The sequence below is a fragment of the Pimephales promelas genome, chromosome 14, assembly GCF_988280905.1.
Source record: "Pimephales promelas chromosome 14, fPimPro1.hap1.1, whole genome shotgun sequence".
In the NCBI taxonomy this organism is placed as follows: domain Eukaryota; kingdom Metazoa; phylum Chordata; class Actinopteri; order Cypriniformes; family Leuciscidae; genus Pimephales; species Pimephales promelas.
Window position 1 is genome coordinate 27570603 of NC_142782.1, and position 19550 is coordinate 27590152.

General features: G+C 37.9%; 1 protein-coding gene across 1 annotated transcript in view; it reads left to right on the top strand.

The window, feature by feature from the left end:
* The window catches only part of agbl4 (AGBL carboxypeptidase 4), a 328580-nt gene that overhangs the window by 161300 nt on the left and 147730 nt on the right, over positions 1 to 19550 (top strand). Inside the window, exon 5 of the mRNA XM_089119770.1 lies at positions 17193 to 17409. Coding sequence (XP_088975896.1) covers positions 17193 to 17409 — 217 coding nt within the window. The remainder of the gene's footprint in view (positions 1 to 17192; positions 17410 to 19550) is intronic.

A 19550-nucleotide genomic window follows, 5' to 3' on the forward strand; every position in this document is an offset into this window, starting at 1 on the left:
GATTTTTATCAAACTTGTATATTTAAGTTCAGTAATTTCACTTAAATAACAATTAATAGGTAATTATCATTGTCATTTAAGTGAAATTACTGAACTTAAATATACAAGTTTGATAAAAATCATCATTAAAGAAGAAAATTTCAAATGGCATTTAGAGGCTTTTGCATCTGAACCCTTCATGTGTTCTGCATAATTATATTTTTACACTATTATTAAAGTATTTATCATGCAAAGATGTGTGTTTGAAATTGATGCTGATTTTAATGAAAATCGTCTCAGATATTTCCTCATTACGATTTTTTTACAAAATATAATTTCCATATTTGTTTTGTTTTGATAGATAGATAGATAGATAGATAGATAGATAGATAGATAGATAGATAGATAGATAGATAGATAGATAGATAGATAGATAGATAGATAGATAATGTTATATTATATTGTGAATATGATCCCCTGAGATCTAAATTACCTCTGTTCTGATTGGTTAGCCTGTTTGTACCAGCAACGACCAGCAAGTCGTTGTTAATTAAGTTGCTGAATCCTTTTGATATGCAAATGTGCGTGGTAAAATGTTAATTTGATGCTATAACCAATTTCTTCATTTTTCGGGTTGTTCAGGGTGGACTCGGGAGGGTCTGTAGAGTTTTTCAACATAGTACATTTAACTTTTCTATTTCCAAACAGCAAGTAAAATCCCATTTTTCATGATAGGTCCCACTGTGTTTTGTAATGAATGATATAGCCGAACTGCAAGGTTAGCAGAATCCTGTGTCTTCTGCCCTCACAGTCACAGGGACATGGCCGGTTGCCTGGTATGTTGTTCTCTGGATGTAATTGAGATGTTTCAGAAGCTCCAGTGTGGCATGTGGCGCTGAGGAGAGCATAGTGCTATCTGTTTGTCTGAGACTGGATGACTTCTGTCAATTTCATAAATACAATGACCGGTACACCCCCAAACATATATACCTCTCCACAACTTCCCTTCTGCCTTGCACATGCACACTGTCCCTCTGTGAGCCTGTGGCGGGGTAGTTAATTGGCAGCATCTGCTGTCTAGGAGGCAGAGTACCATCCCAAACCCCCCTCCCCCCCGGGCATCTGGAGACACCAGTCTGACTGTGGGCACCAAAATTGATGGGGGGTATGTGGGGTAGAGAGTGAGAGAGACAGAGATACAGAGAGCAAACTTGCAGCTGGCACTCTTGCCAGCGGGGATGTGGTCAGACAGGCTGGCAAGCTGTGCCAGGCAGGGACGCCCCCAAGGGACAGATGGTTTACAGATCTGGACAGGATGCAAGGAGAGAGAGCAGAGAGATGAGATCCTGACAAATGCAAAAAATGACTTGCTTTAAAGATTAAAACGGGGCACTTAGAATTTGGCAGTGTAATTAATTTTACACAAATAGGGCGAGCTGTCTAAATTCTCGTATTTTGGTAGTTCTAGGCCGTAGACTTTCAGGAGGAATACGCATTACTAAGATGAATGATGCTGGTATAGATTTGTGTGCTGTAGAATATTTGATTATGCCGTGGAATTGTTTAGTGCAGGACACTGAAAGTTGCACGACTCAAGATTCTGGGAATTGAAAGTGATCATCATATCGTCATATAGTTAAAATATAACTATACCAGTGACATCTTTGAACCAACACAATCAATTCTGTATTTTTATTTAGGTTTATATATATATATATGGGAAATCTGTTGCAAATTTGGTTTTAAAATGTGTGTACTGTATGTAGTGCTTGCCAGACGTCATCTGGTCATTGAGTGTGAAAAGGACGTCTTTTTTAATGGAATTATAATGTTGCATAGCTATATTTGCCTAGTATATTTTCAGAAATCACGAAAAGTTATCCAATTTCATGCTGAAACGCTGCATTTTCATGCAGGTCCTGCTCTCTTAAAAAGGCAATTGGTTTATTTAACTGGAAGGCAGGACATCCATTCGTGCAGCCATATTGAGCATTGCCTTCCGATACGAGTGGTCCATCTCTTTGAGTTTGCTTTGACTCACCAGACTTTACCACTGTCTTGTGCTGATATCACTTCCTAAGAGACCTTATTTAGCCGAGTGTGTCATTGTTCTGATCTTGCAAGAGTCACCTTGTGTGGTATTGGACAAAAAACACTGATGACATCATTGCTGTCCCTGCTAACATTACAACAGCAAGCGTCACAGAGTTTATCGGCATGCCTTACCGTCACTAAACCCAGCTGCACGTTTAGACATCGTCTGTCGAAGAACAGATCTACTTATTAATATTGAACCCTCAGTGTCCACCCAATGTACAACTGTGGTATGAATTTCCCAGAAGGGATTATTAGATTATGCAGTTTTGTGCACTATATGAACGTTTTGCCTGTTGAGTTAGAGTGTGAGAAAGGCATATCAGAAGTGAAGTTGTGGTGGTTTTAGGAGGTCGCTGTCTGCTCTCAGCATCCTAACACCACCCGTACCCTGTGATGCTGCTTCCTGCTGTACGATCTCAACCTGGATCTGATGCTCACGTCTAATGGAGCTAATATGGATGGATTTCAGCTTGAATCTCTGCCATCTCACTCGCATCAACTCTCATCCCTCTGTTTTTCCATATCTCAGTCCCATCTCCATCAGTGTGTGTATGTTCATGTGTGTGTTAGTGCAGTAGAGATGGAGTGCAGACTGGCGCCAGGCTGTCTCCCTGGGTCCACTCCACCTACTCTCCGTCCCCTGGGAAAAAGGAAACGAGGAAGGGAGGGAGGAAGGGAAAAGAAATGGCACACCTGCATCAGAGAATCCCTTCTTCTCCCTATACTTGTTTTTCTTTAAACAAACAAGTGTAAATGTTTTGTTTTGATTGTTTTTTTGGTCATGTGAAGTGTTAGATCTGACTATAAAATTAGTCACCATCCTAATAATTTAGGCTTTGATCTTTTTTCTTGTACACAGATATGAATGCTAATTAAATTGATATTGTTTGATTTATTATATTCATTTATTTCATTACATTTGTTATTTAAAAACAGAAATATTTATATTAACAAATACCGACTGAGAAGAACATCAGTCACCATCCCAATAATCAGGCTTTGATGTTCTGAATTTCTTGTACACAAATAGTCATTATTATTTATTTAACTAAACTTGTTGCAGTAAATGGCCATTTATTTTGTTGAATTATTTATATATATATACATTTGTATTATTGTACATTTATATAAATATTAATTTACCATGTATTTAATACTAATATTTAGGTCTACATTACATTAATATTAAACAATATTTTATAATAAAATTATTTTGTTAATGTCATAATTTATTTATTTAAAATCAATATTTGTAATACTTAAAAAAAAAAAAATATATATATATATATATATATATATATATATATATATATACTATTTTAAGTGTGTTCTCTTTTTTTTAGCGTGTGGTGCTCATGTGAGGCATTGTAGGTGGTTGCCAGGACATTGGTGAGCAGTTGCTATGGTGTTATGACATTTTTTAGCACATTGCTGGGGTTGCCAGGTTGTTCTGGGTGTTTTCTACAAATGACTCGGGTCCCGGCCTCCTTCAATCTAAGTATTTGGGATTTTTCAGCAGTTGTATTGCCCCACCAAGGTCAACCTCTTCTCAACAAGCCACATGTTCTTCTGAGGCGTCATTTATTCAACTTGCTTCCAAACAAATTTCCCAAATCCCAGTTCAAACAGGCAGGTAGTCCCGATCCAATATCGTACCAGAAGTTGACACGTCAGACCGCTCAAACAAGCAAAATATTTTGAAAGCACCATAGATCCGCAGTGTTTACACTCTTTGGGGAAATTATCCTAAGAATAGCTTACTTACTGTAATTGTTTCTGCACTTAAAACAAGGAGAGCAAAACACAACACATTTCAACATTACTTTCACCTCCACATAAACAGCAAAGTAGCTTTCTTTGTCAAAAATGTAAATCTGCGTAATGGAAATTATGATGACACCGGCTGTGCCCTCATAATCTCAGACGTCCCACAAGGCCAAAGGGTACTCAGGTGGGGAAAGTCTGCAAAACCACGGAAAACCAACGCGTAAACACATACACAGACATTCACACCAGGGCACCTCTTAGACGTCACCCTGTCTGGCTGTTATTACCATCTTTCCTTGAACGCACACCTGCCTCCACCTCCTACAGTCTGCGTATGGATGTGTGTACGTGCCCTGTGTGATTTCTGCCCCTGTGCCCCATGAGGGGGCATGGCGCCATGTTGGCTGGTTCATAGGGCTCATCTGCTCTATGATAATTACCCCAGACATCCCTCAGCACAGCAGGGCAGCTACTTACCGCCATAGGGTCACACTTATGCACACACACATTATATCACCACTGTTGAGACTAGCTATAGCCTGATCACTATACACACACACACACACACACACACACACCATTACGCCGCTGCTGCAGATGGAGTGAGCCACCTGGGACACGCAGCCCTGCATTAGGGTGTTGTGGAGTATTATACTGATGACGCATTAGTGAGTGAGGGGGAGATCACATGAGCCTTATTGTGTGAAGACAGACAGGGTGTGGTCCATGTTTGTCTCATTTTTTTTTTTTTAATGTGATGCAAGTCATTTTGGATTCAAGGGTGGGTCAGTTCTTTGAGGCACTATAAACACAAGATCTATGGCCATCTACTGGCCGTGGAAAGAGCATAAAAATAGTGTCACCCAGTGCTTTCTGTTGGTCATTCATCCACCTTTGCCAAGCAAGAAAAGTGTAAAGATTGAAATGTAAATAAAATATCATTTATCATTTATTCTTGTGATGGGAAAACTGAATTTTCCGCAGTCATTACTCCTGTCTTCAGTGTCGCATGATCCTTATTTTAATATGCTGACTCGTGCTGACAACTTTATAATAACGTTTTTAAAACATAACATAAAAAGTTGTTCAGTCACAAAAGTTGATTCACGCACTTCTGAGTGGACTAGCTGAGCAACTGACATTGAGATGAACTGGAATGCTAACGGATAGCTTTCTCCAGGTATTATAAACCTCTTTTGATGTAAGTGTTATTTGGCATTACGAAGGATTTAGAATTCAAGCTTCTTCTTTTTTTTTTAATTTCAGTGCATTTATGTGAGTATGTCTGCGATTGCATGGTTAGAAGTGCTTCAGGCTCTTGAATTTGATTCATAATGAGAATCTTTGCTGTTGACCCTCTCCCTGTTCTCTCTGTCTGTGGATGTTGCTTCTTATAGCATCACTATAAACACCATAGGGAAATCTCATCTCTTCCCACACACAGCCAATGACAGGGGCCTCACTAACCACCTGCACACTGCTGGAGCCATCCGGCAACCAATTATCTGAAGATTACTGTTTTCATGTTTGTTCCTATTTCCTTGCGTTTGTTTATTTGTTTTTCATTTATTTAGTGCCCATGCATTTCCATGCATTTGCATACGGGCGTCTGTTGTTAAATGTCCATAAATTCTAGTGCACACTACAAGACTGAAGCTTGTCACCCCTTTCATAAGGGTTTATTGTCTGCAACAAAAAGCCCCGTCTCATAATGTGCACTTGTGAGACACGCAATTAACTATGTGTCCAAAGTTGTTTGAAATCTGACTGACCTGCCCAGGTGTGCACACTGTCCCAGACAAGCAAGAGAGCAGAAATGAACAGTATGTATATACAGGAGCCAAATGATACTATGTATGCCTGAATAATAGAGCAAGATGGTGGAAGATGCTCCCCTTAAAACAGTGTGCTTTTACTGCTACATCGTTGCAAATTTGAAGGCGAGTTTAACATGTAAAAGACCATGCATAGTCCAATATTTCCATCATATTAAAGGATATAATGAAAAGTGTTTATTTAATAACTATATTATAATTTTATTAAATCAAATATTTATGTATTTTGACAATTAGGTTGAAGAACTGAGTGACTGACAAATCAAATAACAGATTCCCTTAAATGAGTAGTTCACTTTAAAAAAAAAACTTTTGCTGATAATTTACTCACCCCCATGTCATCCAAGATATCCATGTCATTCTTTCGTCAGTCGAAAAGAAATTAAGGTTTTTGATGAAAATATTCCATTATTTTTTCTCCATATAATGCACTTTACTGGTAACCAAACGGTTCAAGGTCCAAAAGACAGTTTCAGTTGGCTGAAACTGTTCAAAAGGCTTTAAACTATTCCAAACAATGAATAAGGGTCTTATCAAGCAAAACGATCGCTCATTAGAAAAAAAAAAAGCAAAGTTTAAGTTGTATAAGCTCAAATGCTCGCCTTGCTTTGTTCTGTGCTGCACGTTCGTGACTCTCCTGTAAAATGAACAAATCTTTTTTTTTTTCGTGTCATTTGGTTCATTCAACGAACGAAATGAACGAATTGACTCTGGAAAAGATTTGTTCATTTTGATGAATGAGTTCGAACAGGAGAGTCACGAACGTGCATCACAGAACAGAGCAAGGCGACCATTTGAGCTTATAAAACTTAAACTTTTATTTTTATTTTTTATGAGCGATCGTTTCACTTGGCTCTCGCCCCGCCCTGCTTGCCACAGACACTTCGTAAAGAAACACTATTCGCTTACACTCTAAAAAATGCTGGGTTGTTTTAACCCAACTTTGGGTCAAATATGGACTAACCCAGCCGTTGGGTTAAATTTTTACATGACATTTTTAACCCAACATTTCGGGTTTGTCCATATTTGACCCAAAATTGGGTTAAAACAACCCAGCATTTTTAGAGTGTATAGACTGAACACGTAATGCATATGGCATGTTGTCACCATTTTCACAATGAGAATGAACGGTCAAACTGCATACAATTTTTTTTTTGTTTTTATTTGAAAACGGTGTTGTGTAAACGGCCCCTGAGTTTCTATAACTCCCGAAAAGCAAAAACCCCTTTTGTCTAGAATAATCACCCGGGGATGAGATGATCTTGTGATTGAATGTGTAAAATGGGTACCATATTGCTGATAACACAACATAAAGTGAAACTGTTAGTGTCTAAAAGTGGGCAGGACGTCAAGTTCCTGTTTTGCAGTGTATGCTAATCGCCAAATAAAATGAAAGGTCCCGTCCTTTATGTCAGGATGTGTTTGTACCAACCATCACAGCATTAATGCGCCCTATATGCAGAGCTGCTGTATTGATGAACCACACACCGTTTAGCCTTTATAGCTTATATAGCCTTTGCTGCAACTTTCTGTATTTTGTTCAATAGTAACGAGTGTCAAATCTCTCCAGCGCCTCTTTACTCAGGCCACATAATCTCACAGCTAATCTTAACACCGACACACCCGGGATATTCATATCCACTCTCCGTTTATTTTTTGTAAGACAGGCTGACGTGTGGTAGTGCATCTGAATGTGCCTTTTGCTGTTCCGAAAGCATTATCCACCCAATATCACCCCAGAGGTACCGGACGCTCTTTTTGTTGGGCAGCAGTCATAAAGAGCGTTAGGTTGGAATATATTAGCCTGAGAGTTTGTCTCTTTTTCTCTCTCATGGGTGTACGTTTATGATCTGAGCTGTAATGAGTAGATGATTTACGAGCTGTGAAGGCATTGTGATGGCCAGGGCTCTTAGCACTAATATTACACGTGTCCCGCTGTGCTTGTGAAGAGCAATGCATCTCAGACTTTAACACACGTTTGTGTGTGTGTGTGTGTGTGTGTATCACTTTGCTTAGAGTGTGTCACTGTTCTTAGTGCATGCACTTGGCATGTTCAACGATGATACCACTCAATAGAGCTGGTAAAGCTATTTCCCAGAGTTCAGAAACACTTAAGCTCAAATGCAGCTATGTATTTCAATCTAGTGAGGGTAATAGATCACGATAGACTCAGATTTAATCTGTCACTACTTATTAAAGACAATAACCCCTATAGGCCCACTTTGCATCAGTAAAATGAATTTGTGTACTGTAATCAATGTCTGGAGTCTTATGAAATTCATTTTGGCGTCGGTGCCGTCTCTGAATGAGACTAATGTAAAAAAATCGAGCCATTGGTGTAGTTTGAAATGTAAGACCACTTTGAGATTTTAGATCAACCATGTTTTGGAATAACATCCATATTTAAACGAAGGACTGGATTATCTTTCCATGTGTGTACATGGCCATAAATTATTGGTTTCGACTAAATCTCACTGCTGAGTACGAAAAATTGCAGTTTGCTTTTTCAATGGTGAAATAAGTCGTTTACATTTAAATGAACTCAGTATGCCCATAAAATTGCATCTGAATATCAAATCCAAATAACCATTGTACATGATTCCTTTTTCAGTGTAAGGGTGTCTTGGTAATATTAGCCCACGGGTTTGTTATTAATCCATAACCCGAAGAATTATACTGTGGTGCATACAGTAACTCATCCTGCACTTTTTGTTGAGCTTTGCCTGAGCATGAGCTAGTGTGAGAGAATTTTGGGCCAGTTGACGAAACTCTCACTTGACCCTTTGCTCTACATTTTATGTTCATTGATCTCGTGTACACAAGTTTGTTATGCATTGTATGTCTTATGTTCTGCATTATTGCAAATTCTGCTTGTAGCCAAGATACTATTTTTAGTAACTAGTGGTTTACTCTTCTTTGTAAGACAACGCTTCTCCGCCTTTGACAGTTTTTTCTGTTGGCTTTTTGTGTTTTCACAGTTCTATGGTAGGCCTATATGTTATATCGTATTGTGCAACTTCTGAAAGAGTTGAGAATTTTCCATGTGGTGAGCGGTCAGGGCCAGCAATGGCTTTTCTGCTGGCCTAAACACATCAGAATCACTGACTTGCACTTTAATATATTTTTTCCATGAATGAGTGTTCAATTATTCCCAATATTCCATTCTCTTAATTTCATAGCTTTTCTCTTGGTTGCGCTGCTTCCAGTAGTGTATGTTTATGTTAGAGCTTTTATCTGCTCATTAAGGTCCCATAATGACCTTATGCGAAATCTATGACGGATGATCCAAAGAGGCCAGCAGGGGAGACAGGCGCGTCAAGGAACGCAGAGCCCTCCGTGTTCGGCATCATGCCCCCGAACCCCCCTAGAGGCACAGAGCGGCACAGAGTCCACCCAACATAGTTTTAGAAATTACTATGGGAAAGAACGACCATTTATGAACTTTACTCCAGCATAGTACAACAAAGTTCCTTTTAAATCAGTAAAACTGTAAATGCCATCGGCTATTAAAATCGTGCCGGCGACGAGGGCCGGTGGTCTACGAAATTTCCCGGTAGATTTTTTTGGTCCCACTCCGCCCCTGGCCACATTTAAGTGTTGATAAAAATGAATGCATGAAGCTAGAGTAAAACTTCTTTTGTTTGTTATTTAAAGCTGAGACGTTCTTTCTTTTGATATATTACATGGTCAGATATTCATACAACACAATATTCTGGAGGACATTTTGTGAAAAGTGGTGTATTTTGGTGATTCCGGTGAATTAGTTGGCAGGGCTACTAGAGCGACTGGTGAGCAGAAAAATCTGGTGTGCTTTTCTACGCACACTGACTTACTTCTACCATACACAAAATCCCATAGACCCAAGCCATATCTAGGGACCAGAATATCTGGTGAACCTGGAGGTGGGCTCTTTTGAACTAGGCCAGTTTGCAACTCATCAGAACTGCCTATCAATCACACAGAACATCCTAGCAACTGCACAGCAACACCCACATGACTCTAGCGTTGGACCATCAAGGTAAGTTCCCACTACTCACAATTTTTTATGATTTTTTTATGTAGAAAATGTCTTCTTTTTTTATATCTTATGTGGTTAACCAACAGAAAGTATAATGTCAAGTCTGTTCCCCAAATTGGCTAATTTGTCCCACAGCTCCTAGGGTAGTTTCATTCTCCTATCTCTGATCCTCTATACGCATTCGACGCTTTTCACCATTTAGAGAATCACACAGTGAATTTGCACGCCAAAAACCCCTCATTTCAGACATACCATCGCACATGGACAGCTAGACCACAAAGCAAGTGAGGTTGCTTAGTAACTGTGCCATCCAGTGCTATTCTCCAGTCTGATTCATGTCCCAAATGATAGATCAATCACAGGAGGGCCACTCCACTCCCTCTACCTCTCATATTACGACAGGAAAATCGAGAGAAAAGAAACCGTATCAAATGTAAAACAATAAATGCATTAGAAGAGGGATCGCTTGTTTGAGCAATAATTACACAATGTGGGCCTGCGTCCAAAGTCAAAAGAGCCCGCACAGATCTGAGAGTATCATTGTCGTGATGAAATGTAATATCCGTATGTGTAATAGATCCACTTTTTTTTTCTTCGGCTGTTTTTGTCAGGAGGATGAGAGAAGAATCGTGGCACTTGACAGCTTCGTGCTCATATTTGAAACCATTTAACCTTCCCAACATTAAGCAGATGACAGCCAGTGCTCTTAGAAGAATAGGGGAGGGCGACAAACAGAGAGCGAGAGAGATGGAAGGAGTCAGAGAGACAGAAGCCACTGCGATGACCTCTACGCTTGATTGATTTGAGAATATAGACAAGATGTCCCGCTCCGTATGAAAGCTAGCAATTTTCCCCCTCGTCTAGTTCTCTTCAGAAGGAAGCCGACAGCTGCGCCGGCATCAAAGGCCCCGTCGTGTTCCTGCTAACGGAGTTGAAAAGCGCCGCGATTGAGAATGACACCTCTGTACGGTCCCGGCCGTTTAGCTAACAGCACACACACACACACACGAAAAAATAGATTCGACCGCTAGTCAGCGATAGCCTTGCCCACTCAAGTTGAAGAAACTTTGGGTTTCTTTACTCTTTCTCGAACAAGTTATTAAAACTCCCTCATTTTTAAAGTCCATGACCTTGAGCTCCAGGCGTTGACCTTTTCTCTATATGGAAAGAGAGCCGGAGAGCAACAGCTCACTATGTGTGTGTTCCTCGGGGTGGGGAGTGTGCATAAAAGGCGTTCGGGGGCAGCCGAATTGTTAAGCAGTGTGTGTGTGTGTGTGTAGGTTATTGTCCGCCGGCCTGTCCCCCCACCCCCAGACACACAGCGAGATAAATGTGTTTTGGAACGGGGGGCATTGTACCACATCCACCAGCACAGGGAGGCATGGGGCACTATCATTTAGATAAAACAAATTACCAGCAGCCACAACGAGAGAGAGAGAGAGAGAGAGAGAGAATGATAGAGCCGAAAACATACATTGCAGCGAAGATAGAAAACGCCCAGCAGGTTCGAGATTCACCAGGCTCTCTCTCACACACACACACACACACATAGAGGGGCAACACAAAGCTATTTTCTCTGGCCAATAGCAGCGCGGGAAAGGCGAGCAGTAAATTCCCGCTGGGTAATTAAAATCAATAGCCACGACTCGCTCAGTAGCCAACAAGGTCAAACGCTGGAGAGGAACCGGGATAATGCCCAAACAGATAAATAAAAAAAATAAAGTGAGGTGTCACGCTGTTTCATTAACCCTGCGTGGGGAGAGGTGTGTGAGCATGTGTGTGTGTGTGTGTGAGCGCTAATGTCTGCTTGGCAGGGTACTCGGGGTGCATGACGAACAGAAGCGGGTCTTGAACCTAACCCCACTCAAACGCAGGCCAAATACTGCAGCGAGCACAGCTAACCCTGGTCGCACATAACATATAGTACATTCATACTGTATATTAACAAATATACGTGTCTGTTTATGATTGTCAAATTACAAAATATGCATATGGAACATTTGTCCTTTCTAGGACCATTTTATCTTAAAAAATGGGAAAAAATAAAAGTTTTTTTTAATTAGAGTTTTTTTTTATAATTGTTATGTTATATACAAGATCATTTAACATGCTGTGGTCTCTTATGCTCAACATGACTTAATTTATTTGATCAAAATACAGAAAAACTAATTTTGTATGAAATTTATGTTTTAATGTAAAATTACCATTTTAAATTGTATTTTACCATTTTACCATTTACCATTACCAAATTGCCATTTTAAAATGTAATTTATTCATGTGATATCAGAAATCATATTTTTTGATGAATAGAAAGTTAGAAAGAACACATATCTATTTAAAAGTGAAATCTTTTGTAACATTATAATAATTGTATTTACTCTCATTTCTGATCAATTTAATGCATTCTTGAATGCATTACTGTAAGTAGAATATGGGGGTAGAATATGTATAATAATTAGGGGTGTAACAATATATCATGTCACGATATATTGCAATACAAAAATACAACAATATGTATGGAGGATGCTAGTTCACCCAAAATAAAAAATGACCGTGTGAGAAAATACAAATTTTCAAAATGTGGTGTTAGTACTACATTAAACTAGGCCTATATATAATGTTGAATATCATGTATAACAATCCAATGGGGAATATTTGTGGGTCCTGATAATGCCAAATGTATTATATTACCAGCAGAAAGCAGCCTATCATTATTTTAAATATATCTAGTCAGTGACAGAGATCAAGCATACAATATAAAATCATTCATACTGTATATTTTTCAACTTCAAAATCATGAATATTTTTAATCTGGTGTCACCATTGTCCTCTGCATTGAGTTGTCAGCACCAAGCCCATTCATTTACACACACAATTTAATATCAAATATAGCATTTTAATCAACAGTTCATTTTTTATCATATGTCTTGTAGTATTGCAATAATCGTGATATATCATTACATCCTAAATGGAGGCTTTCTTTCGTTTGTGAACAAAGTGTATGTATTTATTCATTTATTTGTTTATTTACATTTTAAGTTTTTTATTTTTTATTTTGGAGACCCAAACAATCTATGTTGGTTTACCTGTGTTTATTAAAATGAAGTATCTAATAATTGAGGAAATACACTACTTCATTTACAGGTTTTTACATATTGGTTAATTGAATATGAGTGTACAAAATTGTATTTGTGTGTGAATTGTGGGTGTCATTTTGTGTTTTTTAGGTGTCATTGAGTGGGATGAGTGTGTGTTGATATGTAGGCATTAGTTACTGACAGTGAAGGGTCATGTGTTTGTTCTTGATGTAGTATATTTTGTCGCGAAGCCTGACATGCATTAGAGATCATTTAATGTGTCTCTGTGTGTGTTAGCAATAGAGTGTAGTTTGGAAAAAGCATTCACCTGTCCTGTGTGTTAACACTCTTTTGAGACGCGTAGAGATAGCAGTGTTGTAGAAGTCCCCCAGAGGATTTCTCGGCTTGATCGTTCATTTGCTGTCTTTTCCTCCACAGAGAAAAGCTAATTCACTTTCATTTCGGCTCAGCGGTTCACTTTGTTCAGGTTGCAGAGGAGCCTGCGTGCATTGTGCAGTGTGTGTATTGATGAAGCTCTGTTATGTTGGCATAACACCGTTTGTGGCCGTTTTCATATTTGCATAAAAACTATTAAAAAAAAAATCTGTTAAATTTATGGGAAAAAACTGGCAGTTATGGTTACCAGAATTTTCCTGTTAAAAGTACAGTAGCAACATTTTAGGTTTTACAGACTTTTAATCTTATGTAATTTTACAGCAATAAACCGTATTTCATTATCTGATATAATGTTAATTTACTGACCTTTTGAAGTATTAATATTTGTTTTTTTCCACTGTAATACACTGACAGCCAACAATCACAGCAGTAATGAGAGTCACATAATCAAAACTCATCAAAAGTAGCTCTTCCACAAGAAAGTTGATACTAATGTATGGAAGCTGCACAGTTTCATTCACACAAACATTAAACACCATCATGGTAACATATTGAAATTTAAAAAAATGCAACAAAACATTCATTTAACAACATAAAGTAAATTAAAAAATAACAAAGTATGTTAATAATATGTATAATGTATATAATATGTATAATAATATAATAATGTATAATGGTAATATAATAATAATAATAGTATAATGTATATACAGTAATATGTATAATAATATAATATGTATAATAATTTATGTTAATAATAAAGTAACATAAAACCCCAATGTGCATAACTAATTAGAAAAAAACTAAAACATAAATTAAAAAAAAGTACTATGAAAATTTTAAATTATGAAGAAACAACAAAAAAACATTAATTGTGTAATTGTGAAGTGTCACGCTGGGAATTGTGGGAATGTCAATTTACATTTTTTTCACTGTAAATTATACATTGACTTGTTCTTTTTCACTTACAAAAACTGTCAATTTAACGTTATTTTACAGTAAAATTCGATATTATTAAGTGTACCATTTTAGATATCACAGTTATTTACCGTATAAGGAAACTTTCTGTTATAACAGTCTTTCACCGTATCATTTTTACCGTTTTTGTAGTCTTTTACCGTTAAAATCACAATAATTTTTTACAGTGTACATAGCTATATTTTTCATGGTTTTCTTATGAACGTCATGGTGGAACATGCTCTTTTAAATGGCCAATCACGATGCTGCACCCGAGGCGCTCACTATACAGCAAACAAGCTGAGCAGTGCAAATGTTTTATGCATGCTGACAGCATTTGGAACATGCCTATAATATCCAAAAATGATTCATATGTAGCTAATTCACTAGGTAAATAGCATTCCTGTATCATATAGGGGCAGATTTACAAACAGCTTACGGCAGCGCAAACCCTCTTTTGGTGTTAAAAAACTACCATCTAATTCACCACTGATTCAAGGTTTGCGCTATAGTCAATTTACTGGTGTTTGCGCCATTATTTACTGCTCAGTAAAGCATGTCTTAAACCAAACGCTAATTTGCTCTGCTCTTGGTAGATTCTGTTGGTCATTATGGAAATGATCCGGCTGCGTCTGTGTATTTTTGTATTAATTTGTGTGTATAGATTGTGCGCAGAACTTTTATCTCCCATCTGCACTTTTTTGGAATTGTAATCTCATGCTAATTTGCCCTGTTTAGTAAATCTGGACCATAGTTTCCATTTTGCTTTTTTTCTGATATAATGCAATATTCTATTATTTATTATATTTCATTTCATTTCATTTTGAATGAATGAGTTTCAGAATGTTTAGACTGATGGTGATCAATGTTATAAATTATGTTAATATTCAAATAGTGACGTAGATTAGTCGCAATCTGAAGTATTTCTTATTTATTTTACATGATGTCCTTTCTTCAATTTAAATGTTCAAAATCCTAAAAAGGATTCTGATATTTTCAATATAGTCTCAGGCTTTTGGATCCCGCTGTATATGTCTGTTTTTATATGCATTTATGCGTGTGGGTGACTGAAGATAAGGGAACAGGTGTGTGTTTATAACTTTTGAAGCGTTCAAACAAAGACACTAACCCAGTTACATCAGTGTACAGTGTGTATGTGAGTTGTTTAGTGGCAAGGAATGAGATGGAAGGACTGAAGGTTGATTTTAGAGAGCTGTTTCCTCTCTCTTATCAGTATGGCCGTGTGGAAGCTTCTGTGCTGTTCACATAGATAGCATCTCCATCTGATCTCTCTCTCTCTCTCTCTCTCTCTCTCTCTCTCTCTCTCTCTCTCTCTCTCTCTCTCTCTCTCTCTCTCTCTCTCTCTCTCTCTCTCTCTCTTCCCTGTCCCACAGTCAACCCATTCCAGCTCTGATCTTTCCTCTCTTTCTCATCTTCTCACTATCTCCCTCCCGCTGTTATTCCCTCCATTGCCTTCCATCGTATGTTCTTTGCCTGTCCTTCACTGCTATTTGCTCTCTCTCTCTCTCTCTTTCTCTATCTCTGCAGATGGTGCAGATTTACTTTCAGTAGCTCCACATAAAACTGATTAACAGCACAGTATATCATTTTATATGCAAATAACATTGCTTTCATTGTTCACCCAGCTCATCGTGCACTGCAGAAAATTTCATTGTTTACAGTTTGCTTCTAGTGTTTGCCTTTATCTAGATGGGATTTTAAAGGGAGAGGCATGGGGGGAGAGAGAGAGAGAGAGAGAGAGAGATGTCTGAACAGTAGTAATGTGAGTAACTGATGTAGAGGATTGGTTGGCCTGCAAGTTTCCAATATTTACAAGATTTTTTATTATTATTGTTTTTTTTTTCTTTCCATCTTTTCTTCCCGACTCTTTTCTATTTTTCTTTTACTCTATTTTATTCACTTCATGTTATTTCATCTTATTCTCTCACTTTATCTCTTTTTCTTTTCTTTTTTTCACATCCAATGGAGATAGTCATGTCAGAAAGCAATTGTTTGTCAAACTCAAATAATCTTTTTTTATTTGTATATAATATTTAATAATATATATATTATTATATATATATATATATATATATATATATATATATATATTACAAGCATGTAATGTCATAATCACGATTGTGTATCATCATATTATCGAAGTTTTTTATTGAAAAATATTGTAGATCGTGAAAAAAACTTTATCTCTAATCATTTCGGATTGTAGTATGATGCTATATCTAAGCTAACTAAAAAACACTAAGAACGAGAAATGTTTAATTTCACAATCTATAGCTTCAGTTATATACCAGTATATGGAACATATAAGTTAAAAGACATTAATTGTTGTTATAACGCAGTTCAAATGACTTACTGTATATAATAAAGTTATATCTGATTTGTATGCAGGTACTAAAGCATTTACCCATAAAACGTGCTTTGAACCAATCGGATTGCTTGGGTCCTAAGCTGGGACTCATCTCTTCATCACACCAGCAAGAAATACATAAACACTGAAAAATCAGAGACAAACTAGAGCGAATTGACAGGATTTTACCATTGCTGTTTAAAGCATTTCTAATCACTCAAGTGCCATTCCAGCCTGTTTAGTTCTAGTTCATTAGTCATCTATCACCACTGGTGATTTTGATGAGAGAGAAAACACTCTGACAATATCCAAAATCCAGTTTTAAATGAGCACATTCCTCGCTGCACTCAGTTTCAAAGTACTCTGTCTTCTCTGCTTTGACGTTAGAACTTGTGTGACGTGCATGCCCTCTTTTACGTCTGCTTTCCCAACCCACCGTATGGTTGCTACTTATGAACGATTATCAACCCAAATTGGGTCAAATCAACCCAGCTTCCGTATCCAACACTCTCAACGCAGCATTTGGGTTCAAAAAATAATAAGCTAGCATTTAGAGTGCATACCGCCTTGGTTACACTACACTAAATTTTTTCACACTATAATGATGAAATTTATTTTATTTCAATATTAATGGGATCTATTGAGAAAGCAAACAGGGTGCATTTTATTGTCATGTTTCTTTCTTTTTTTTGTCACAGGCAAAGATTGCCAGCCAAGAATGTGTATTACTATCGGTGCCCTGACCATCGGAGGAACTATGTGATGTCTTTCGCCTTCTGTTTCGACCGTGAGGATGACGTTTATCAGTTTGCTTACTGCTACCCTTACACCTACTCCCGTCTGCAACATTACCTGGCCAGCCTGGAGCGCCGAAATCTGGATTACCTGCAGCGAGAGCAGCTGGGCCTCAGTGTGGTTAGTCACTGCATGTTTGAGTCTGTGTTACTGCACATTTTATTTCTTTAAGGAGGCGGACACATGTAAGTGTCTTTGAGGATGCATGACTGTGTGTGTGCGTGCATGATCTGCACAGGTACTGGATCATTGACAGTGCCTACAGTGCCGTCTCCGCTCTTATCAAATAATTGTAGAGGAAAACTCATTAGGAATGCTCGAGAGATTAAAGCCCTCTTTTAGGGCCTTCATCACTTGCACGTTCGTCAAGGAGATCCAGGCACGGGAAGCCACTGATGAAAGGACTTTTATTGATAAGAAATATGGTGTCAATGGTAAAAAAAGAAATCAGTTTCACATTAAATGGGATTTGAAAGGGCAAATATATTGGGGGGGGGAAATAAACGGCAAAAATATCTACTTCAGTCATGAAACTCTAGAGGGCGCAGGCTGATAATTTCTTTACATTCAATCTGCAAGCAATCACATCATTACCAAATACCACAAGCTGATTGGCCTCTGCTGATCCTGCTGCCGATTAGATTGCTTGCCCAACTTTTACATTTTCCAGTTTAATGTTTGTTGTAAGTTATTCCTCTTAATACAGCAGCATATCTTACATGCTCACCGCAGTGTGTCTGTGTTATCAATTATCAGTAAATCCATACTTGCTCTGCAGCATTAATAAGAAATGGTAACAGCAGCATCGAGCAGATCTAGTTCACCAAGACTAAATACATTAAGGGCCTGTTCACATATTGCGTCTTTTGCACGCTCAAGTTCGTTATTTCAAATGTGGGCGTGCGGGATGCGCGCTCATAAAGTCCATAATGGACTTTAAAAACTCAAATGAAAATTAGAAATTTTCTCTTGGCAACTAACCTAAATAAAAAAAAAGTTTAGTACTAAAATTACCGTAACTGAAATAAAAGTAAATGAAAGCAAAATAGAAGTATAATAAAAGATAAAAAATTAATAAAAAGGACAAAATCATGTAAGAAAATTCAAACTAAAATATATGTACTTAAAACTGAAAATATAATATTAAAAGCTAATTCAAATTATTATTAAATACCATTACATCAATAATACTAAAATAACACCGTTAGCTGAAAAGACAAAAAGTCCCTGATCTAATGCACAGAAACAAATACGTTTTTAAGTGTCCAGAAATGTTCAGAATACTTTTGGGGGCTTCATGCCATTTCATTAGCATGTGCAAGCAGCCTTTTTTATAATTCATATAGAAGATATAATGTGAGATATAAAGCAAGAATGAAAGGCTGGATGAGGGGTAAAAAGAAGTGAGGGAGGGACATTGAGATAGAACAAGAGAGAGTGAGAGGCAATGCATTTGTATGCACAGGCATAGGGGCATTTTATAGCCTTATTTGTCTTTTTATGTCCTCTGTTCTTGGGTATGTGGCAGTACAACACTCTTAATGACCTGCGGAGATGGAGGAGAGAGGGAAAGAGAGAGAGGGAACGAAGAAAAAGAGAGCAGGATGAGGCTACAACAGCTTGGACTGCAGTAGTAAAACACTCTCTGGTGTAACACACAGACGTGATGTAGTTAAACAGAGATCCTGTGAGGGGGAACTTAGCGTGCACACACACACACGTTCTATAGGTAAAGCACCAGAGAACAAGTCTGGATTCAGTGTAATACACTGGGATTACTTCTCTCATATCTTTCACTTTCAATGAGGCAAGTAAATGCGAACAGCGTTCCACAAAAAGAGCCGTCTAGTACATCTCAATTACCTCTTTTGCTCCGTTAATGCTTCGCCTCACAGGGTCAAACACTTTGTTTTTTAGAAGTCTGCTAGCTCGTGAGGTACATACGAGCACGAACGTTTTACATTCGCTTTTGCTATGCGACTACTAATCCGATTCCTTTATGAAGATGAATTCATTCAGGCGTCCCCACGTACACGCGCGTGTCCAAATACGATCGTACGGGCTGTTTTCACCACTTTAAAATGCAGACTCGCTACAACTGTCATGTTCAACAGCAATCGTCACATCTGTTTATTGTATCTTTAGTCATCAAAGTCCTCTAACAGCGTTATAAAGACAGAGAAGCATGGCGGGTTTTGACAGTCGCTTTGATGGATGATTATGCGTAGAAGCTTCTTCTACCGTCAGCTCGTCTGTTCGCC